The following is a 24,132-nucleotide window of genomic DNA, read 5'->3' as shown; positions in this document are numbered from 1 at the left end:
ACCCAAGCTGGCAGGAGGACATGCGTAGCGAGGACAGCAGCACAAATGGGGAAGGAGGCATATCCCCCAACAGGCAGGAAGAAGCAGTGTGGTGGCCACAGACAGAAGGCGTGCATCCGTTCCCTGTAACACCAACATAAGTGAAGTTGCCATTCCACCTGTGAGATCTTCCCGAGTCTGGCTATTTTTTAAAGACTCTGCCGATAACCCTAAACAGGCCATTTGCAGCACCTGACATGCCTGCTTCAGCAGGGGTAGCAAAACAACCAGCCTGACCACCAGCATGATCAGGCACATGCAAGCAAAGCACCTGACTTTGTGGGCCGAACCCCAGGCTCGAGGACCACTGCATGCTGGTCACACCACTGCTTCTTCCACTGTTTTGCATAGAAGCCAATCCCTAGTACACCGTGCATGTGAAGATGCCTCTAGCCCTGCACCTCTTGTGGCCCACAGTCAAGCAGCACCATCAGCAAGCCCGTCCACGTCCTTGACCCAGCACAGCATTCAGTTGTCTATAACCCAGTCTTTGGAACACAAGCAGAAATACCCAGCCAACACCCCACAGGCCACAGTCCTCAATTCTATTATTTCTCTTCTGCTTGTGCTAGAAATGCTGCCTTTTAGGCTTGTTGAGACGGAAGCATTCCGCAACCTGATGGGGGCGGTCATCCCAAGGTACTCGGTCCCCAGTCGCCACTATTTCTCTCGGTGTGCCGTACCGGCATTACACCAGCATGTGTCCCACAACATTACCCGTGCCCTCAACAATGCTGTTACCGGGAAAGTCCACCTAACCACGGACAGGTGGACAAGTGCTTGTGGGCAGGGACGGTACATCTCAATGACGGCACACTGGGTTAACATAGTGGAAGCCGGGACCCAGTTGGACCTTGAGATGGAACACATCCTCCCCACGCTGAGGATTGCTGGCCCTATGTCAATCAGGGTTGCCCCCACAGTCTACAGCTCCTGCACCTCCTCCTCCTATTCATCCTCCATCTCTGAAATCAACACATCAGTCAGAAGCTGGAAGCACTGCAGCACTGCCTCAGCCAAGCGGCAACAGGCTGTGCTGAAGATAATCTGCATAGGTGACAAACCGCACAATGCAGAAGAGTTGTGGACAGCGCTGAAAGAGCAGTCAGATGTTTGGATGACACCGCTGAACCTACAGCCAGGCATGGTCATGTTTGACAATGGCCGAAACCTGGTGGCGGCTCTGAGGCAAGGTGAGCTCACACACGTACCTTGCTTGGCCCATGTGCTTAATCTCTTGGTTCAACGTTTTCTGAAAAGCTACCCGGAGCTGCCGGATCTGCTAGTGAAAGTACGCCGTCTGTCTGACCATTTTAGAAAGTCAGCTACAGCTTCAGCCGCCCTTGCCGTGCTTCAGCAGCGTTTTCAGATTCCAGCTCACTGACTATTGTGTGATGTCCCCCATCCCCACGCGCTGGAACTCTACGCTGCATATCTTGGAAAGGAGCAGAAGAGGGCCGTTGTTGACTACCAACATTAACAAGGCCGTCGAATTTCAGGTCAGACTCCACACATAAGACCTCAGGAGTGGACATGGATGTCAGACATATATAACATCCTCCAAAACTTTGAGGACTGCACTAAGATGGTGAGTGGCGATGATGCCATAATTAGCATCACTATCCCGCTTCTCAGCATTCTGAAAAACTCTGCTCACAATCAAAGAGGATGCATTGCAGGCGGAGCACGAGGACATGGAGAAAGGAAACATACAGGGGGATTACACTCAGCCCAGCCTCATGTCTTCTCAACGTGGATTGGTAGGCAATCAGGAGGAGGAGGAAGAACAGGAGCTACTTTCATGTGCTATAGATGGTACTACAAACACATCTGTATTAGCTTCTGTTCAGTGGGGATGACCTGAGGACAGGGAGGAGGAGGAGGAGGACAGCATCGTCAGTCGTCCTGTTGATGAGGACACGGAAGTCTTGCCTGTTAGCAGTCTGGCAGGCATGGCTGACTTTATGTTGCACTGCATTTCACGTGACCCTCGGATTATCAAAATTTTGGGTGACACTCATTACTGGTTGGTGACACTTCTAGACCCACGCTACAAGGAGAACTTTCAATCTCTTCTGCCTGAGGCAGAGAGGTGTACTAAAATTTTGCAGTACCACAGGGCCCTTGTAGCGGAATTACTTAGAAAATTCCCATGTGAGAACGCTGGCAGCAGACTTCAAGAGTTTGTTGTACAACCAAGGACTCCAAGCAAGAGAGAGACAGAAGTACAATCCAGCTCAGGCAGGGGAACAATGGCCAAGTTCTGGGACAGTTTTCTCAGACACTCCCATCGTGGCGGTGGAGCGACCCCAAACCGCCGCAGGGCCGAGGGGTACCCGGTACCGGGCCTCTGAGTCTCTGCTCTGGGGTTGTCACGGTGGCTAGGCCCGGTCCGTGGCCCTGCCTGTCAGTGGGGGACGTCCGGTGCAATAAGTGGTGGTGTAGCGGTGCAGTTGTAGGGTGCAGGTCGCAGTAAATAACGAGGACACCAGGTTGCAGTCTCTTTACCTCTTTACTGATGGTTTTAGAGGCCTCAGTCCAGAGCGCTGTTAACAGGGTTGTCAGAGACCGGCCGGTCCAAAGGCACATCAGGAGTTCTCTTTACAGGTGGGAATCAGTGTCTACCTTCTAGCGCTGGGTGTTGTAGTTCTTCCCTGCTGAGCTCCCGGGATAGTCCTCACAACTCTTTCTGTCTGTCTCTACTGTTCGTTCTCTCCGTCCTCCAGATGATATGGTAGGACGCACCCGTATGACGGGGTAGGCCTGGAGTTCTTCCGGGACCCTAGAGTCGCCCCTCTCCCACAGCTGCCTCCGTTGTCTGCTTAAGTGTTTAGTGAGACAGCCAACCTGTAATTAGCTGTCCGGCCGTGGTTTGCAGTGTACTTAAAGTCTCTTACTTGCTCGGCGTTCCGGCCACCAACTGTTTGCGCCTCAGAAGGATGTTGCCTCAGTCTAACAGCACGACTCCTTCTGGTCCCAATCTCTCTTTACTGTATTCCCGTTGTGCACTGGTTAGTTCTGCTCTGAGAAGTCTGCCAGGATCCCATCCCTGACAGGTCCTCTCACTAGCTCTTCCCAGCTACTTCTCCCTGTCTTCCTGTCCAACCCCCAGTTTTACCAGAGTGTGAGGAGTGGCCTACTAGATAGAACCACCCCCCCTGGTGGCCGGAGTGTGAAGTGTGGTGTGAGTGTACCTGGTCAGAGAAACTCCTTAGTGCAATCAGACGTACCATAGCTCCCCATAGTGGCGGAGCCACAGTACTGCAACGACCAGGACTCTGGGGCGCTGCAGCGGCACAGAGGCAAGGGGTGCTGTCACAAGAAGTGCAATGTTTGGGAAGATGGTGAGGGAGTACCTTGCAGATCGTGCAAACATCCTCCGGGATTCCTATGTGCCTTTGAATTATTGGGTATCCAAGCTGGACACGTGACATGAACTGGCTGTCTACACCTTGGAGGTCCTGGCCTGCCCTGTTGCTAGCGTTCTGTCAGAGAGGGTTTTTAGTGCCGCTGGTGGAATTATAACAGAAAAGCGCATCCGTCTGTCAACTGAAAATGCTGACAGGCTGACTCTTATAAAAATGAACAAGGCCTGGATTGGGAAAGACTTCTGTACACCACCAAGTGAAAACAGCGAAACATAACCATTAACCTCAAATACATTCTCTCTTTTGGGGAGGCGTATTCTTATGCACCTCTTCACAACCCAACATGGGTATACGCTTACAGATTTGGTCTGTTTGTTCTTATCCTCCTCCTTATCCTAATCCTCCTCCTCCAGAACCAATATATCACCAGCGTGAACGTGGTCTGTACGGTGCATTTTGGCCAAGGATGCTCTGATGGCACTCTTATTTTTTTTTAAAAAGGACAACACATTGGGGAACTGGGCATGACATTACATTGGGCCTACTTCTTAACTCGGTCTCCTGCAAACTGTCCTGTACCTGCCAGTAGATCACCAGGGTGAATGTGCTCTGTACTGTTATAGGCCAGTGAATTTTGGGCAAAGGGGCTGTGCTGGCAATATTTTTTTAAGTCCAAAAAGGACAACACATTGGGAAATTGGGCATGACATTACATTGGGCCTACTTCTTAACTCAGTCGCCTGTTGTGGATTCTGTTTTTGGGCTCCCTCTGGTGGTTACAAGTGGTACTGGGTGACTTTGGTGGGTTGCGGTCTCTGGTTTCCACCTGTCCATCATAGGCTGGGTGTTTCCTATTTAACCTGGCTTTCCTGTCATTCCCTTGCCGGCTATCAATGTAATCAGAGTGTCTCTGTTTGCCTCTGCTACCTGCTCCTATAATCTGCTGGACAAGCTAAGTTCTGATTTTCTTGTTTTTTGTGTTCTGCCTTATCATGTTTTTAGTCCAGCTTGCATACATATGAGTCTTTGCTGCTGGTTGCTCTGGTGGGCTGAAATTACTCCCCATGTACCATGAGTTGGCACATGGGTCCCAGTAATTTCAGGATGGTTTTTTGAAGAAAGGGTTTTTCGCTGACCGCCTAGATCTCTTTTGTATCCTTCTGCTATCTAGCTTTAGCGGGCCTCATTTTGCTAAAACTGTTTTCATACCTGCGTATGTGCCTTCCTCTTAATTCACCGTCATTATATGTGGGGGGCTGCTATCCCTTTGGGGTATTTCTCTAGGAGGCAAGAGAGGTCTGCTTTTCATCTTCTAGGGGAAGTTAGTTCTCCGGCTGGCGCGAGACGTCTAGAGTCCCCGTAGGTACGTTCCCCGGCTGCTGATAGTGTTTGTGTTAAGTTCAGGATCGCGGTCAGCTCAGGTTCCATCACCCTAGAGCTTGTCCTATTTTTGTGCTTGCCCTTTTGGTGATTCCCTGCCATTGGAATCATGACAGTCGCCTGCAATCTGTCCTGTATCTGCCAATAGATCACCAGGGTGAACGTGCTCTGTACGGTGCATTTTGGCCAAGGGGCAGGGCTGGACTGGGACTAAAATTCAGTCCTGGCATTTGAAGTCACACAGGCCCACTTGTCGCCTGGTGACTGTATAATATCTTTGTACAATTGTAGGTTACAAGAAGTGAGGGGAGTGTAACACAACTATATAACATATAATTACAGCTGTATCCAGCATTACAGCTCAGTCCCCATAGAATGTAATGCAGCACAGCCCCCATAGAATGTAATGCAGCACAGCCCCATAGAATTTAATGCAGCCCAGCCCCATAGAATCATGTAATGCAGCACTGCCCCATAGAATCATGTAATGCAGCACTGCCCCATAGAATCATGTAATGCAGCCCAGCCCCATAGAATCATGTAATGCAGCACTGCCCCATAGAATGTAATGCAGCCAGCCCCCCCCCCCCCCCTACAATCCAGTTATCACCCATTGATATGTAATAATAAAAAAACAAAGTCTACTCACCTTTAATCTTGCCCCGCGCTGCTGCTCCTGGCTCCGGTCTCAGCAGCTGCAGTCTGCCCGCCCGGTCACACAGCAGGTGCGCGATGATATGACGTCATCGCGCACCCACAGTGTCAGCGGCAGGCAGAGCGGGGAATGATGGGAGAGGGAGCGTCAGCAGACGCTCTCTCCTCCATCATTGCATTCAACTGTACCGGTGTCTATGACGCCGGTATAGTTGAATGCGGGGCCGGGAGTGTGCTGACAACGGGGGGAGTGTGCCGACAACGGGGGGAGTGTGCCGACAGCGGCACACTCGAGCCGCCCACTACTGCCACCGACCCTTCTGGCATTTGCCAGAACTGCCCGATGGCCAGTCCGGCCCTGCCAAGGGGGCTGTGATGGCACTCTTAGTTTTTTAAAAAGATCCCACATTGTGGAATTGGGCATGACATTCCATTGGGCTGACTTCTTAACTTGCTCTCCTGCAATCTAAAATGTTCCTGCCACTAGATCACCAGGGTAAACATGCTCAGTACTGTTATAGGCCGTTAATATTTGGGCTAGGGGCATGCGATGGCACTAGTGTACTTTTAAAAAAGGTACTGTCGGGGTCGTCACGACAATAACCCTCATTCACCAGTCATCCCAAATTAAAGTATGAGCAGAGCATTTGGTACCGGGTAAGAATGAGTCAGACAAATAGCTGGTTCAATCTCAGTTGATGCTCGTGCGTCTACCAGTATCGGCCACGATCACAGCAACTGCGTTTATTTCCGGATACACAGTACTATATTGTGTGTTAGGAGAAGGAATGCATTGGGTGGGGTTTAAGCAGTATATGTCTAGTATTCAGTCTTTCTGATTTGTCCTGATGTCTCCTGGCGAATCCTCCTTTCTTCACATTCCTCAAGTTTCAATTTAAGAAGAAATGATACTTCTTTCCTCAGAGACAAAAAGTAGGGCAAAGGTGAATACTGGCAGCCATTTTAAATACAATTACATCTACATTAGCTAGCAGATGGGAAAAACTTATTGTTTCACAGTATAAGAATACAACAGTACAAAAAGTGTATGAAGATATATCTTTTCACCTTGACAGTACCCCCTTTGGGGAATTGTTTGGCAGATCATGCACTGCATTACAAGTCTCAGAGACCCACACCACTACATTGGCCCTAATTCTTAACTGTCTCCTGCAATGTCTCTTCCTTATCTCCGACAACATGACCTGGGTGAACATGCTTTGTATTGTTATAGGCCCGTGAAGTTTGGGCATGGGTGGCTGTGATGGCAATAGTATATTTTTAAAAAAGGTACCCCCCATTGGTGAAACCACATCCTTGATAGCAAACACTTCACATTTGTGTACCTTAAAGAGCTGACTGGAAAAGCTCCTTTTTGTGTTGCCTGGTTGCGCAAATTGGACACAATACACTTCATATAAATTTGATAATGCAATGATGTTAGTTTGTCTCAGTAGTTTATTACAAATATTTCTTTGTCCACTATATTAGTTTCTCTCCTTGAGAGCGATAACTTTGGCTGCCTCAAATGTACAAATGGCGAATATACAAATGGCGATTTGTAAACAAGATTAAAATACTGTACACCGAATGCATTCAGACAATCACATAGCTGCATGTCTTGTAAAACATTTACAAATGTGACAGACAATGCTCATAATGCTCATAATGCACCATGTTGATAAATGTTTGTTTTCTCACTTCAGAAACAGTTTGAAGCCTCTATATGTTTGCTGTTTGTCGTTGTAAAACATTAAGGTTTACTGAAACTCTGCCTGTGGTGGTTTGATCTAAATCCTTGTGGTTTTTATTTTCTAGTGGTTTATGGCCACTCGTCTGATGACTCCATGATATCTCAGTTTAATACACCCGTGAAAGCTGGCCACTTGAAGGTCTGGGTGAAACTAGAGTTACTACATAGTGTAAATCACTATATAAGACCAGAGAAACATGACTAAGACAGATACCAAAACTGGGGTACCTGTACATGTACAGTGTGCTGATACCTGCATAATTGGGGACGCCCATGCAGTGTAGGTAATCTCAAAGGGGTTCTCTGTCTTGGTGTTGCTTCTCGGATATTCCAGACGGATGATATTTAAAAGCCTCTTGGTGATGATCTAAGTAGACTGTATGAAGTTAATCTTCATATATACACGTAATCAGTATATCTATGTAATCCTTATATGTAATCATTAACTTTTGTATGTTATTGGTAACATATACAAAAATGTACGCACTCACACTATTCAATCTTAATATTCCTTGAATTTTGTAGTTTGCAATGAAATTGCTTTGTATTGCTAGGATTAGACTTTTTTAAAGCCGTATCTGAACCTTAGTGTTAAAAACATGGCAAACACAATTGCCAAATTTCCTGTAAATAATTCTGCAAAGAGGGAACCATCATACCATAAAAAATACGAGTGGATTTTCATGGGCACATCCAGTATGTGTGTTCCAAGGCCTAATGGGGTGCATATGACTATGCAGCAGGGCTGGCCTTGCCGCCAATGTGTAAAACAAAGGAGTACGGAGTACAAAATGCATATTGTGAAGTGGATTTTCAGGGGCCCATCCAGTATGTGGGTTCAAAGGCTTATTGGGGTGCATATGAATTGGTAGCAGGGCAGGCCTTGAATTCAATGCAACACTTTTTCAGGAGTCCCCCCTGGACATCTTATGACAGGGGTACTGTGGTGCGTCGTAATTCTTGGCAGCCCATCCACTCACAGCATAGGCTACAACAGCTTAGGAGACCCACTGTTTCATATTGGCCCTTTAAGAAGATTAATGCCGCCTGATGCACCAGTAAAAATAGGCTCTGTGACTTTAAGAGTCCCTCCTTTATAAATGAAACAAGATGGGTCTGCTTATGTGTCACACACCACATGGCCAGTTAAATGTTACAATGACATTTCCCAGTGAATGCATTTGTAGTGGTTGAAAGCAATGTTAAAGTTGAAAAACGCTTCAAAAACGCTGCGTCTGAACTAAGCCTAAGAGGGAGAGGAAATTTTCGGCCTGGGGTTAAATATTTGGCCTTACAGGCCAGCAAAACCCATTTTGGTTTCGTTTTAATGTGTTTTTTGTGGCACCAGGAAAAATGGCATGAATCTCGGAAAAAAATTATTAAGGCTGTGAACTAGGAGTCAGGAATTTTTTCAGGGGCGATCCCCATGATGTTCCTGTGTCTTTTGAGCAGTGTTTCCATCATTTTTAGACCTTAAAAGGACCCCCGGGGGAGATCGTAGTAAAAGTACTTGGGTCTCCCATAGACTTATATTGGGTTCGCTGTTCTGGCCGAGTACCCGAGTATTCCAATTTGCTCGACCCCATCACTATTCAGAAATTAATATTTTGTGTACTAACCATAATTTTTAATCACAGCTTTCATGCATCTTGGCATGCTTTCCAGCAGTGTTTCACACTGCTTCTGGCGCAAAAATGTAAGCAGTTCTTTGTTTGATGGCTTGTGACTATCCATCATCCTCTTGATTACATTCCAGAGGTTTCCAGTGGGGTTCAGGTCTGGAGAATGGGCTGCCCATGGCAGGGTTTTGATGTGGTGGTTTCTTAATTTTGGCCAGAGCTGTATATATTACCCCAGTTGCCACTGCACACATGCAATCAGGAAGAGCTGAGTCGATGCTCAAGAATTAGCGCTTCTTAGGGTATGTTTCCACGGTCAGGAAACGCTGCTTGTTTGACACTGCGCAGAGCTGCAGCGTCAAACAAGCAGCGTCCAGATGTTCCAGCATAGTGGAGGGGATTTTATGAAATCCCGTCTCCACTATGCGTGGAAACCCGCACGCGGCGGCCCTGCGACTCCGGACATGCTGCGCGTCTTTTCAGATCGCAGCATGTCCGTACACCTTGCAGGGACGCAGCGTCCCCGCAAGGCATATCACAGGGCCCTATGGGAGCGAGCGATCATCCCGGATGTGAAGAGTTAACACATCCGGCATGATCGCGTCGCAGAAAGGGGGCGGGGCTTAGCGCCGAGCGGCTTCGTCGCTGCGGCGATACCGCCGGCCATCCTGACAGTGGAAATATACCCTAATAGATGCTCCATTTCTCGTGCGGCTTATTAGTGTTGGTAGGGGCCAATGTCCATGGACCTTCACAGCTTTTTAATATCAGCCCTTAGCTGTCTGTTTTGCCGTAGCTGGTTATTAAAAATAGAGGGGGCCCCAATAAATTTTTTGGATGAGTCCACCCATTTTTTAATAACCAGCAAAGAAAAAGCAGACAGCTGTTCACTGATTAATAAGCTGAAAAGTTAAATCTTTATTGGGCCCTTCCCAGCATAATGAGACCAGCTCACAGCCAATGTGGTCTCGTACTTTCGCGTGGTAAAATGGGGGTAGTAAGCGGTAAAGGTGAAAAATAGAACAAAAAGGGGGTAAGCAGGACAATAGCCCTGAAAACAAATGTGGATAGTAAGATCACTTAAAATAACAGAGAATAAAAAGTAATAATAATCTTGAAAAAAGAGGCATAGGTCCAAATGTAGGAGGAGGTGTAGTAGGTGGATGAGCTTGAGGCGAATGTGGCGATGAAGGTGGAAGAGGCAGGGGATGAGGTATCCAACAGTTTTTTGGAGGATTTTTTTTTTTTTTTAGGGACAGCATTTAAAAGAACATAGTATAAAATAAAATAAAAAAAGAACAATGTAGATACAGTAGTCGGATGTCCTAGTGGAGGAGGAGGTGTAGGTGGACATTGCAGTGTAGGTGGAAGAGGCAGGCCTGATGGTATCCAACATTATTTTGGTGGATTTTATTTCTCTTCCTTTTTGGTAAGGCCCCAAAATAAAACAAATGGCAAATAAAATATAACAATGTCTGGGTGCAGATGGTACATTTGTCTGGTTTGCCAAAGGCAAAGACAAGTCCTGTGGACTCCACTCCTGGTTTCTTTTAATGAATGCGAGAGTGGCCACGTTGGCTTTGGACAGGTGGATGCGCCTATGTGTGATATCCCCTGCTGTAATAAACACATGTTCCAACATTACACTTGCCACGGGGCATGCCGGCACTTCCAAGTCAAAAAGTACAAGCCTAGGCCATGTGTCCAGTTTGGAAACCAAGAAGTTAAATGGGCAGACCCAACTTAGTACATGCAGACGTGTGGACATTGACATGTACTCTTCCACCATGTTGTTATAACGCTGGCACCTGGTTGTATAGACCGTATCAGATGGTGGTTCTGGATGCTGTGTCATGCTGATGAATTTTTTTTCACATTTTAGCCATGTTAACCCTCCCTTCTGAGGTGGTGCCACAGCTGCGTTGGCGACTTCCTCCTCCTCTGCGTTGTGTTTCTTCTGTCAGGTGGGAACGCCGTCAGTAGTGCCTCTACCAGCATGTGCTTGTATTCACACATTTTGCCATCCCGCTCCAGTGACGGAACAAATAATGGTACTTTGTCTTTGCAGCAGGGATCCAGCAGGGTGGCCACCCAGTAATCAGTAAGGAAGATCTGGGCAACTCTGCGGTCGTTGCGCAGGCACAGCAGACTGTATTGGCTCATTCCGCCCTCTCTCTGTTGGAGTCCCTCAAGGCTCTGGCCTGGGGCCCCTACTTTTTCCCATCTATACCCTTGGCCTAGGATAACTCATAAAGTCCCATGGCTTCCAGTATCACCTGTATGCTGATGACACTCAGATCTACCTCTCTGGCCCAGATGTCACCTCTCTGTCCAGAATCCCGAAGTGTCTAGCAGCCATATCCTCCTTCTTCACCTCTCGCTTCCTAAAACTCAATGTAGACAAAACCGAACTCATCATCTTTCCTCCATCTCGCGTATCCCCCCTACCTGATCTATCTATTATGGTAAGCGGCATCACGCTCTCTCCCACACCTGAAATACGCTGCCTCGCGGTAACTCTCGAGTCTGCCCTGTCCATCAAACCGCACGTCCAAACTCTTGCCACCTCCTGTCGCCTCCAACTCAAACATATTGCCATAATCCGTCCCTTCCTCAGCCCTTAATCTACTAAAATGCTTGTGCATGCCCTCATCATCTCTCACCTCGACTACTGCAACATCCTCCTCTGTGGCCTCCCCGCTAACTCTCTTGCACCACTCCAGTCTGTCCTCAACTCTGCTGCCCGGCTAATCCACCTCTCTCCTCGCTACTCCCGTTTCTCCCCTCTGCAAATCCCTCCACTGGCTCCCAATTCCACAACGAATCCAGTTCAAACTACTAACACTGATCTACAAAGCCATCCACAACCTGTCCCCTCCCTATATCTCTGAACTTATCTCCCACTATCTTCCCTCACGTAATCTCCGATCCTCCCAAGACCTCCTACTCTCCTCCACACTTATTCCTCACACAACCGCCTCCAAGATTTCTCCCCAATATCCTTCATCCTCTCGAATTCCATGCCTCAACACGTCCGATTATCCGCCACCCTTGGATCCCTCAGATGGAACCTGAAAACTCATCTCTTCAGGAAAGCCTACAGCCTGCAATAACCATTCTGCCGCCTCACCACCACCAGAGCTACTGCACCCCCGACCTTTTGTCTCTTCCCCATTATCCCATAGAACGTAAATCCGCAAGGAAATGAAATTTCAACTCATAGCTGTCAAACAAGTTTATTACAAGATGAATAGTTAGAAATAAAAAAGAGAAATATATAAGTATGCATACATACAAATCAATAATAAAGAGTTTTAGAAATCAAAACAATGAATTAAACATTAAAGACAGATTAATAACAAAAGAAAAACACATTTTTTTACCAAAGTCCACTGTGCTTTAGCTGCAAAAATTGTATTGTGGTGCTTAAAGGCAACCTGTCACCCCCAAAATCGAGGGCGAGCTAAGCCCACCAGCATCAGGGGCTTATCTACAGCATTCTGTAATGCATTCTGTAATGCTGTAGATAAGCCCCCGATGTATCCTAAAAAATGAGAAAGAGGTTATATTATACTCACCCAGGGACAGTCCCAGTCCTGTCCGATGGGCATCGCAGTCCGGAGCCTCCTATCTTCATCAGATGACGTCCTCTTCGTGTCTCAATTCAGTAGACAGCGGGATGCCATACAGAAAAGAAAAACGATCACAATTGTGGGTATCCCCAACGTTTCGGCATCAAATAGCCTTTCTCAAGGGGTATCAGTTTATTTGTGATGCGACCAACAAGGTGAAAGGCTCCCGCTTAATCTTTTCAGCGTCCGGAACAAGGCTCCAAGTAAGGACAAAATGCTGCGGTCAGGTTTTGTCCTTGTCATTTTGTCCTTACTTGGAGCCTTGTTCCGGACGCTGAAAAGATTAAGCGGGAGCCTTTCACCTTGTTGGTCGCATCACAAATAAACTGATACCCCTTGAGAAAGGCTATTTGATGCCGAAACGTTGGGGATACCCACAATTGTGATCGTTTTTCTTTTCTGTATGGCATCCCGCTGTCTACTGAATTGAGATAATAAATATACATTTACTGCTGAAGATTTATGGTGTGCCGGAGTTATCTATAATACAGGTCCTTCTCAAAAAATTAGCATATAGTGTTAAATTTCATTATTTACCATAATGTAATGATTACAATTAAACTTTCATATATTATAGATTCATTATCCACCAACTGAAATTTGTCAGGTCTTTTATTGTTTTAATACTGATGATTTTGGCCTACAACTCCTGATAACCCAAAAAACCTGTCTCAATAAATTAGCATATTTCAACCGTCCAATCAAATAAAAGTGTTTTTTAATAACAAACAAAAAAACCATCAAATAATAATGTTCAGTTATGCACTCAATACTTGGTCGGGAATCCTTTGGCAGAAATGACTGCTTCAATGCGGCGTGGCATGGAGGCAATCAGCCTGTGACACTGCTGAGATGTTATGGAGGCCCAGGATGCTTCAATAGCGGCCTTAAGCTCATCCAGAGTGTTGGGTCTTGCGTCTCTCAACTTTCTCTTCACAATATCCCACAGATTCTCTATGGGGTTCAGGTCAGGAGAGTTGGCAGGCCAATTGAGCACAGTAATACCATGGTCAGTAAACCATTTACCAGTGGTTTTGGCACTGTGAGCAGGTGCCAGGTCGTGCTGAAAAATGAAATCTTCATCTCCATAAAGCATTTCAGCCGATGGAAGCATGAAGTGCTCCAAAATCTCCTGATAGCTAGCTGCATTGACCCTGCCCTTGATGAAACACAGTGGACCAACACCAGCAGCTGACATGGCACCCCACACCATCACTGACTGTGGGTACTTGACACTGGACTTCAGGCATTTTGGCATTTCCTTCTCCCCAGTCTTCCTCCAGACTCTGGCACCTTGATTTCCGAATGACATGCAAAATTTGCTTTCATCAGAAAAAAGTACTTGGGACCACTTAGCAACAGTCCAGTGCTGCTTCTCTGTAGCCCAGGTCAGGCGCTTCTGCCGCTGTTTACCTGGGGAATGCGGCACCTGTAGCCCATTTCCTGCACACGCCTGTGCACGGTGGCTCTGGATGTTTCCACACCAGACTCAGTCCACTGCTTCCTCAGGTTCCCCAAGGTCTGGAATCGGTCCTTCTCCACAATCTTCCTCAGGGTCCGGTCACTTCTTCTCGTTGTACAGCGTTTTCTGCCACATTGTTTCCTTCCAACAGACTTACCATTGAGGTGCCTTGATACAGCACTCTGGGAACAGCCTATTTGTTGAGAAATTTCTTTCTGGGTCTTACCCTCTTGCTTGAGGGTGTCAATGATGGCCTTCTTGACATCTGTCAGGTCGCTAGTCTTACCCATGATGGGGGTTTTGAGTAATGAACCAGGCAGGGAGTTTTTAAAAGCCTCAGGTATCTTTTGCATGTGTTTAGAGTTAATTAGTTGATTCAGAAGATTAGGGTAATAGGTCGTTTAGAGAACCTTTTCTTGATATGCTAATTTATTGAGACAGGTTTTTTGGGTTATCAGGAGTTGTAGGCCAAAATCATCAGTATTAAAACAATAAAAGACCTGACAAATTTCAGTTGGTGGATAATGAATCTATAATATATGAAAGTTTAATTGTAATCATTACATTATGGTAAATAATGAAATTTAACACTATATGCTAATTTTTTGAGAAGGACCTGTATATTGGACTCTTTTTCTCCAGAGCACCCCTGCCTAAGTATAGTGAGCACCCTTGACTTTTGTTTTGGTCCTCTTCGTGTCTTCACGCTGCGGCTCCAGCACAAAGTACTGCAGTGTGCAGGCCCCTCTGACCTTTCCCGGCGCCTGCGCACCACAGCGTGAAGACAAGAAGAGGAAGTCATCCTATTAAGATGGGAGGCCCAGGACCGGACCGCGACTTGGATCGGACCGCCAGCGTGAGTATAATATAACCTCTTTTTCTCATCTTTTAGGATACATTGGAGGCTTAACTACAGCATTACAGAATGCTGTAGGATAAGCCCCTGACGCTGGTGGGCTTAGCTTACCATCGATTTTGGGGGTGACAGGTTCCCTTTAACAGCCGGAGCCGGGGCGGGGGAGACGGAGCCGGAGCCGGGGCGGGGGAGACGGAGACGGAGCCGGAGCCGGGGCGGGGGAGCCGGAGCCGGGGCGGGGGAGCCGGAGCCGGGGCGGGGGAGCCGGAGCCGGGGCGGGGGAGCCGGAGCCGGGGCGGGGGAGCCGGAGCCGGGGCGGGGGAGCCGGAGCCGGGGCGGGGGAGCCGGAGCCGGGGCGGGGGAGCCGGAGCCGGGGCGGGGGAGCCGGAGCCGGGGCGGGGGAGCCGGGGAGCCGGGGCGGGGGAGCCGGAGCCGGGGAGCCGGAGCCGGGGCGGGGGAGCCGGAGCCGGGGCGGGGGAGCCGGAGCCGGGGCGGGGGAGCCGGAGCCGGGGCGGGGGAGCCGGAGCCGGGGAGCCGGAGTCGGGGCGGGGGAGCCGGAGCCGGGGCGGGGGAGCCGGAGCCGGGGAGCCGGGGCGGGGGAGCCGGGGCGGGGGAGACGGAGCCGGGGGAGCCGGGGCGGGGGAGACGGAGCCGGGGCGGGGGAGACGGAGCCGGGGCGGGGGAGACGGAGCCGGGGCGGGGGAGACGGAGCCGGGGCGGGGGAGACGGAGCCGGGGCGGGGGAGACGGAGCCGGGGCGGGGGAGACGGAGCCGGGGCAGCCCCATGCAAGCAACACCACCCCATTCTCCCCAGGCAGCCCCATGCAAGCAACACCACCCCATTCTCCCCAGGCAGCCCCATGCAAGCAACACCACCCCATTCTCCCCAGGCAGCCCCATGCAAGCAACACCACCCCATTCTCCCCAGGCAGCCCCATGCAAGCAACACCACCCCATTCTCCCCAGGCAGCCCCATGCAAGCAACACCACCCCATTCTCCCCAGGCAGCCCCATGCAAGCAACACCACCCCATTCTCCCCAGGCAGCCCCATGCAAGCAACACCACCCCATTCTCCCCAGGCAGCCCCATGCAAGCATCACCACCCCATTCTCCCCAGGCAGCCCCATGCAAGCATCACCACCCCATTCTCCCCAGGCAGCCCCATGCAAGCAACATCACCCCATTCTCCCCAGGCAGCCCCATGCAAGCAACATCACCCCATTCGCCCCAGGCAGCCCCATGCAAGCATCATCACCCCATTCTCCCCAGGCAGCCCCATGCAAGCATCACCACCCCATTCTCCCCAGGCAGCCCCATGCAAGCAACATCCCATTCTCCCCAGGCAGCCCCATGCAAGCAACACCACCCCATTCTCCCCAGGCAGACTCCCACTTACCTGATCTATGACTTTGGAGAATGACCCCCATAATACCCCAAATCTTGCACAAAAATCCTCGAAATCCAGCCATGACATCCACAGCCTCCTCCTGTCTGCTCTGCTCTATGGAGGAAGAGGCAAATCCTGCACAAAACACTCCAAAACCAAATCCTGCACGAAATCCCGCCATGACATCCACAGCTTCCTCGTGTCTGCTCTGTCTGTTCTATGGAGGAAGAGGCGCCGCCCCTTCCGGTCACATGGGCAGAGGTCCTTTAGCCGACTTGGATTTAGCCTCTTCCGAAATCACAAACGGGAAAAAAGGATGGCGCGGGCGGGGAAGGTACGAAAGCCGGGAATATTCTTCTGCCGGCCTCAGACGGTGCGGAGACATAGCCGGAGCTGCTCACACATATTCTAGCGCGCAGCCCTGTTCTTTGTGGTGCTGCACTTAATGTAGTACAGGCAATAGACGCGCCGTTACCGGTACACATCCCCTCTCACACACCGATGGCGCCGGTACAGTGTTACTCTGCTGTGTAGATTACAGGCTCACCGTCAAATAACGTGCGACTCCGACAAGTCCGGGCAGCTCCCAGCGGGCGCAGCTCCGGCAATCACCGCTAGATGGAGCGCTCACTCTGCGCCGCTGATTTCCAGCACAAGCTCTGTGCTTGCAGTTCCCGCTGTTAACCACCAGATGCCGCTGTGTTGTATGTGTGTGTGTGTGTATATATATATATATATATATATATATATATATACACACACACACACACTATATATATATATATATATACATACACACACATACACATATATATATCTTGCTGCTCTCCATCATGGCCACCTCTGGAGCTGCCTCAGTTCTCCTCAGCTGTGCTGCAGAATTGCGGAGCTCCAGGGTTCACTTTCCACTATAACCAGAATGGTCAGGATGCCGGTGTCGATTCATGATTGTAAGTGACAAAAATTAGTAAGTTTGAGCAGGATTTGGGTGATAATAATAATAATTTTTATTTATATAGCGCCAACATATTCCGCAGCACTTTACAATTAACCGGGGAAATATACAGACAATAAATTCGGTATGAGTTAAGAATTTAAACAGTGACATTAGGAGTGAGGTCCCTGCTCGCAAGCTTACAATCTACACGGAAATGGGGGGACACAATAGGTGATGCCTCCTGTTTGCGTCGTATCGGCGGTCACCCAGCTTTTGATTGGTAGCTCCTGATGGAAGAGGGCGACTTGTGGGCGTTCACAGCAGAATATTTGATGACCCCGGCACTCGGCCAGGACTTCTACAATGTGGCGTTAACGTTTCATCCTGTTTTCTTTGCAGACAGCGATTGTTCTGTGTATGGACGTCGGACTCGCCATGAGTCACTCCAATCAGGGGGAAGAGACGCCATTCGAACAGGCGAAGAAAGTCATGACGCTGTTTGTGCAGAGACAGGTGAAGACAAAGGCCTCACTATGACTTATGGCCGGGAGAAGCTGGTGGAGGGTTTAACGGTCACTGCCATGAGGGGCTGGAGGAGGGTCTGATGGTGACTGCCAGGAAGAGCTGAAGGAGGGTCTGACGGTGACTGACGGGAGGAGCTGGAGGAGGGTCTGATGGTGACTTCCTGGAGGAGCTGGAGGAGGGTCTGACGGTGACTGCCAGGAGGAGCTGGAGGAGGGTCTGACGGTGACTGCCGGGAGGAGAGTCTGATGGCGACTGCCAGGAGGAGCTGGAGGAGGGTCTGACGGTGACTGCCAGGAGGAGCTGGAGGAGGGTCTGACGGTGACTGCCGGGAGGAGCTGGAGGAGGGTCTGACGGTGACTGCCAGAAGGAGCTGGTGGAGGGTCTGACGGTGACTGACGGGAGGAGCTGGAGGAGGGTCTGACGGTGACTGCCTGGAGGAGCTGGAGGAGGGTCTGACGGTGACTGCCGGGAGGAGCTGGAGGAGGGTCTGACGGTGACTGCCGGGAGGAGCTGGAGGAGGGTCTGATGGTGACTGCCTGGAGGAGGGTCTGACGGTGACTGCCTGGAGGAGCTGGAGGAGGGTCTGACGGTGACTGCCTGGAGGAGCTGGAGGAGGGTCTGACGGTGACTGCCTGGAGGAGCTGGAGGAGGGTCTGACGGTGACTGCCTGGAGGAGCTGGAGGAGGGTCTGACGGTGACTGCCTGGAGGAGCTGGAGGAGGGTCTGACGGTGACTGCCTGGAGGAGCTGGAGGAGGGTCTGACGGTGACTGCCTGGAGGAGCTGGAGGAGGGTCTGACGGTGACTGCCTGGAGGAGCTGAAGGAGGGTCTGACGGTGACTGCCTGGAGGAGCTGGAGGAGGGTCTGACGGTGACTGCCTGGAGGAGCTGGAGGAGGGTCTGACGGTGACTGCCTGGAGGAGCTGGAGGAGGGTCTGACGGTGACTGCCTGGAGGAGCTGGAGGAGGGTCTGACGGTGACTGCCTGGAGGAGCTGGAGGAGGGTCTTACGGTGACTGCCTGGAGGAGCTGGAGGAGGGTCTGTCGGTGACTGCCGGGAGGAGCTGGAGGAGGGTCTGACGGTGACTGCCGGGAGGAGGGTCTGATGGTGACTGCCAGGAGGAGCTGGAGGAGGGTCTGACGGTGACTGCCGGGAGGAGCTGGAGGAGGGTCTGACGGTGACTGCCAGGAGGAGGGTCTGACGGTGACTGCCAGGAGGAGGGTCTGACGGTGACTGCCAGGAGGAGGGTCTGACGGTGACTGCCAGGAGGAGCTGGAGGAGGGTCTGACTGTGACTGCCTGGAGGAGGGTCTGACGGTGACTGCCGGGAGGAGCTGGAGGAGGGTCTGATGGTGACTGCCGGGAGGAGCTGGAGGAGGGTCTGACGGTGACTGCCAGGAGGAGCTGGAGGAGGGTCTGACGGTGACTGCCAGGAGGAGCTGGAGGAGGGTCTGACGGTGACTGCCAGGAGGAGGGTCTGACGGTGACTGCTAGGAGGAGGGTCTGACGGTGACTGCCGGGAGGAGCTGGAGGAGGGTCTGACGGTGACTGCCGGGAGGAGCTGGAGGAGGGTCTGACGGTGACTGCCGGGAGGAGCTGGAGGAGAGTCAGACGGTGACTGCCAGGAGAAGCTGGAGGAGGGTCTGACGGTGGCTGCCAGGAGGAGCTGGAGGAGGGTCTGACGGTGACTGCCAGGAGAAGCTGGAGGAGGGTCTGACGGTGACTGCCTGGATTTGCTGGAGGAGGGTCTGACGGTGACTGCCAGGAGGAGCTGGAGGAGGGTCTGCCGGTGACTGCCGGGAGGAGCAGGAGTCAGGGCTCGGTGTGACGGTGGCTGTCGGGAGGAGCTGAGGAAGGGGATGGAAGCTTCTAATGTTTAGTTTTATCCGGTGAAGATTCCTTGCGCTTTCTAACCTGCACTGATAAATTGTAACTAACTGAGGAGAGAGGATTGTTCTGCTGACGTGAGATTCAGAGAACGTGTTACAATTATGCCAATCCCTCAGTTGTATTGATTAGTAGCAAAGAAGAATGTGTCTGTGCACTGACAACAATCGAAGGTGTTTCCATTGTGAGCAGTTGTCTCCCGTATCCGGGGACTACAGGTCCCAGCAACTCAGTGTCCTCCTGTGAATTTGTCATGCGTTTCTCCGCTGTTTCAGGTCTTCGCAGAATCCAAGGACGAGGTTGCAGTCGTGCTGTTTGGTACCGATGGCACCGACAACACGCTGGCGGCTCTGGACCAGTACCAGAACATCACCGTGCAGCGACATCTGATGCTCCCGGACTTCCAGCTGCTGGAGGAGATCCAGGACGTGATCGAGCCCGGCGCTCAGCAGGCCGACTGTATCCTTCGCACCCCCAACCTCCACTGTGCCTTCCCTTTACTCACTGATTCATTGCTCTGTGATTACGTGGCACTTAGTGATACAGATATAATGTGTGTGATGGTTATTACAGGGTTTCTCTGTCTGCCGGCGCCCCAGATCTCGGCCAGGCTGGACGTGGGATCAAACTCGTGTAACATGACACAGGGTGTGCACTGACAACACTGATAGTGGGGTCTGGCCTCTCACTGCATCCATTAGTAACCGAGCCAGGACTGTAGCGGCCACACACGGAGGATGAGGAGGCCACACTGAGCCTTTAATAACTGCCCCATTGGGTGCTGACCGTGCAGATGACGGCGCCCACAGTGCGGCTGCGGAGGGTCACACCGCACACTCTGGGGGTCTGTCTTTTACAACCTTGAGTCTCCCAAATGCTGCAGTTAGAATCTGGGTTCGGAGTCTGTGTCCAGTTTGGTTAGAGTTGGTATAAAAATGTACGGACTCCTATCATCTATAACACAGTGGGTGCAGTAGTACAAGGCGGGATGTACTGTAAATGTTTCCATAAGAATTTGGGAAAGTTCTGAAATGTCCTATAAATGTCCGTTCTGTTCCCGATCTCAGGATGTCGGCCTTTACCGGAGATGAATCTGTGCTGCGCTTTATGTAAGGGTACTTTCACACTAGCGTTTTTTGCAATACGTCGCAATGCGTTTTTTTGGCGAAAAAACGCATCCTGCAAATGTGCTTGCAGGATGCGTTTTTTCACCATTGACTAACATTTGCGACGCATTGCCACACGTCGCAACCGTCATGCGATGGTTGCGCCGTGTTGTGGCGGACCGTCGGCTGCAAAAAACGTTCCATGTAACATTTTTTGCCGCCGACGGACCCCCATTTTGACTCGGCCCCCACCTCCCCGCACCTCACAATGGGGCAGCGGATGCGTGGAAAAACAGCATCCGCTGCCCCCATTGTGCGGCGCATTCACTGCTAGCGTTGGTACGTCGGCCCGACGCACTGCGACGGGCCGAGTACGACGCTAGTGTGAAAGAAGCCTAAGAAAGAGGGAAAGTTCTGGCTTCTGGTAACATTTCACATATGATCTTTATTCCATCAAAATCAATTAAAAAATAGTGACAGGATGGTCAGCGAGCAATGCGTTTCAAGCTTGACAAAGAACTGTTGGAAACGCGTTACTCGCTGACCATCCTGTCCATATTTTTTAATTGATTTTGATGGAATAAAGGTAGGTCATATATGAAATGTTACGAGAAGCCGGAACTTTCCCTCTTTTCTTACATTTGCCAACACGACTGGTCAGCTTGTGGTTCAGAGCACGCTGGATTTCTACGTACTTAAACATTTTTTCTGCACATGCTCAGTAGTGAGGTTGTGTCATAGTTGAGATGAATCTGTGCTGCACTTTATGCACATGCTCAGTAGTGATCGCAGCTGTGGTGTCAGTCGATGGTTTGGCTTATCGATTCCACAGCCCTGGGTAGACGAAGGTCCCACCGGGGTTCAGAATTCCTTCTCCCACTTCCCCCAGTCCTATGAGGTCCCTTTATCCCGCACCAATCCCAGTACTGCTGTCCCACTTACTGGGCTTAATGGCACTGGTATACCCCCGATGGGCCAATTCCTTTGCACCCCGTGACCGCACTCCTCATGTTTTCCTTAACCCTTCCAGTCCTGGATGCCTTGATCGTCTCTATGGATATTCTGCAGAAGGAGACTCTGTAAGTGACCGGTGACGTACAGAGATGTGATGCCTTAAAACATCAAGTCTGTGGTCTGCAAAAGCTCAGGGACCACCACTGTGGAGCCGTAGTGTTGCCGCCAGGGCTCGGTGTGTGCTGCTGGGTGTCATGGGTGCTGCCCCTCTTACTGCTCAGGCTCAGTGGGTGCTGCCGTAACTGGGGCTCGGTGGGCGCTACCGGGCCTCATTGTCCTTGCTGTCGATAGTGCTTGGTTGGCGCTGCTGGGGCTCGGGCACTGCTGTCACTGGAGCTCGGTGGGCACTGTTGGTGCAGAACAATATTGTATCATACAATTATTAGGTTCTGTAGAAGGACGTAGATCTGGGGATTTATTATGATGGAATATAGGCTGAACTGGATGGACAAATGTCTTTTTTCGGCCTTACTAACTATGTAACTATGTAACTATGAGCTGCCATTGCTGGGGCTCAGTGGTCTCTGCCAGGGCTTGCTGGGAACTTCCGGGGCTCGGTGGGCACTGCCGTTGCTGGGGATCGGTGGGAGCTTCTGGGGCTCGGTTGTCACTGCTGTTGCTGAGACTCGGTGGTCGCTGGCATTGCTGAGGCTCGTTGGTTGCTGCCGTTGCTAGGGCTCGGTGGTCGCTGCTAAGGCATGAAGGGAGCTGCTGAGGCTCGGTGGTCGCTGCCATTTCTGTGTCTTGGTGGTCGCTGCCAGGGCTTGGTAGGAGCTTCAGGGGCTCAATGGTCGCTGCTGTTGCTGAGGCTTGGTGGTCGCTGCTAGGGCTTGATGGGAGCTTCTGAGGCTCGGTGGTTGCTGCCATTGCTGGGGCTCGGTGGTCGCTGCTGTTGCTGAAGCTCGGTGGGCGCTGCAGGGGCTCGGTGGTCGCTGCCGTTGCAGGGGCTTGGTGGGCGCTGCCGTTGCTGGAGCTCGGTGGGCGCTGCCGTTGCTGGGGCTCGGTGGGCGCTGCCGTTGCTGGGGCTCGGTGGGCGCTGCAGGGGCTCGGTGGTCGCTGCTTGTTTCTTTTTTGCGATTTAAGTTTTTTCTTTTTCTTAGAGGTAAGAAATACGAGAAGCTGCACATCGCAGTGCTCACCGACCTGAGCAGCCCCTTCACCGAGGATCAGCTGGAGATCATCATTGCCAACATGAAGAAAGCCGGCATCACCCTGCAGTTCTTGTACGTGACCTGTACCTTCTGGTGCACTACAAATCCCAGCATAGCCACCACAAACGTCATTGAGTGTCCAGTATAGAAGTAATGCAAAATCGCCCTATAATAGAGAATTCTCTAGCACCGACGTTCCTGTGGCCTCTGCTTGCTGTCAGTGAATGTAAACCGTCTCTCCTTTCATCGGCCTGATGCCTCGCTGTGACCTCACACTTCTCCCACAGGTGACGGCCGTCTCCCGAGATTCACTGGAGGTAACTGATACATTGTAACGACTGCCACCCCCGTGTGAGAGAATGAGGTCAGGGTGTGTTTAGACCTGTAGGTTTCCATTCTCTGACATGAAGCGTGTGAGGAACATCTTGAGACTTCTCCATCTGCGCCTCTTATCAGACCTCTGTGCCGGTCACCGTCCGTTATAACAGTATAATTGTCTCTCCGCACAGTTTGCCCTTCCATGTGGATGAGGATGAGGATGGAGCCGGTGATGGGGGAGATGATGGCAGGCGGCTCGGCCCGGGCAAAGGACTCTCTGCCCAGCAGAAAGATGGCATCCAGATGGTGCGGCAAATCATGTTCTCTCTGGAGGGTGAAGACGGCCTTGGCGAGGTCTATACCTTCAGGTAATCGCACCTGGTGGGTGCCTCCATGTAAATAAGCAGAGCTGCAGTGTAAAGCATGGGGGACAGAGTGTGCTCAGACAGGAGGGGATAATAGCCCACATCTGACTCCAGTAGTCGCTGACTCTGCCGGCCATTTATTTGCAGGCCAGTGACCTTTTTCTGTTTTTTGGGGGTTTCAGGGACAGCCTAGAGAATCTCTCCATGTTCAAGAAGATTGCGCGGCGTCCCATGCCGTGGCCGTGCGTGCTGACCATAGGATCCAACATTTCCATACGCATCGTAGGATACAAGTCGGTGAGTGTCAGTGTTCAGCAATTATCCGCAGTTGTCAGCCAGTTGTCATTTACAGTGAGAAAAATGGCTGCTAGACAACCGGGCGCCTCTGATCTCAAGAGTCAGCCTCCACTTTGCATGATCCTTGTTTTCCCTGGGAGGAGATGTTAAGGGCATGCTGGGAGTTATAGTCCCCCAGAATCAGTGCCCATACGTACATATCCGATGGTTAGTGAATCTGGTGAGATACAAGGAGACGATGGCTCAGTATATAGATCTCCGCATTGTCAGTGAATTGCTTAAAACCAGCACAAACTCAACAGCTGGGGGTTTGTTACAGTTGTATCCAGTGCAGACAATCCTCTGTGGCACAGATTGATACGTTTTCCCTGCGCTTACACATTG

General features: G+C 50.8%; 1 protein-coding gene across 5 annotated transcripts in view; it reads left to right on the top strand.

The window, feature by feature from the left end:
- Nucleotides 1-24,132, top strand: part of XRCC5 (X-ray repair cross complementing 5) — a 64,523-nt gene that overhangs the window by 14,743 nt on the left and 25,648 nt on the right. Inside the window, exons 2-8 of one of the 5 annotated variants that reach the window (XM_077273237.1) lie at nt 16,455-16,485; nt 17,488-17,601; nt 19,773-19,956; nt 21,634-21,682; nt 22,718-22,840; nt 23,278-23,454; nt 23,634-23,748. In XM_077273237.1, coding sequence (XP_077129352.1) covers nt 16,468-16,485; nt 17,488-17,601; nt 19,773-19,956; nt 21,634-21,682; nt 22,718-22,840; nt 23,278-23,454; nt 23,634-23,748 — 780 coding nt within the window. In that variant the 5' untranslated portion in view covers nt 16,455-16,467. Of the gene's footprint in view, nt 1-16,454; nt 16,662-16,974; nt 17,102-17,487; nt 17,602-19,772; nt 19,957-21,633; nt 21,683-22,717; nt 22,841-23,277; nt 23,455-23,633; nt 23,749-24,132 lie in introns of those variants that run through there. The other 4 variants (XM_077273236.1, XM_077273238.1, XM_077273239.1 and 1 more) reach the window with 4 other exon arrangements.

The sequence above is a fragment of the Ranitomeya variabilis genome, chromosome 7 (genome assembly GCF_051348905.1).
Source record: "Ranitomeya variabilis isolate aRanVar5 chromosome 7, aRanVar5.hap1, whole genome shotgun sequence".
In the NCBI taxonomy this organism is placed as follows: Eukaryota; Metazoa; Chordata; class Amphibia; order Anura; family Dendrobatidae; genus Ranitomeya; species Ranitomeya variabilis.
Note: the sequence above shows the minus strand (reverse complement) of the source record. Positions and strands in the feature narration are given on the sequence as shown.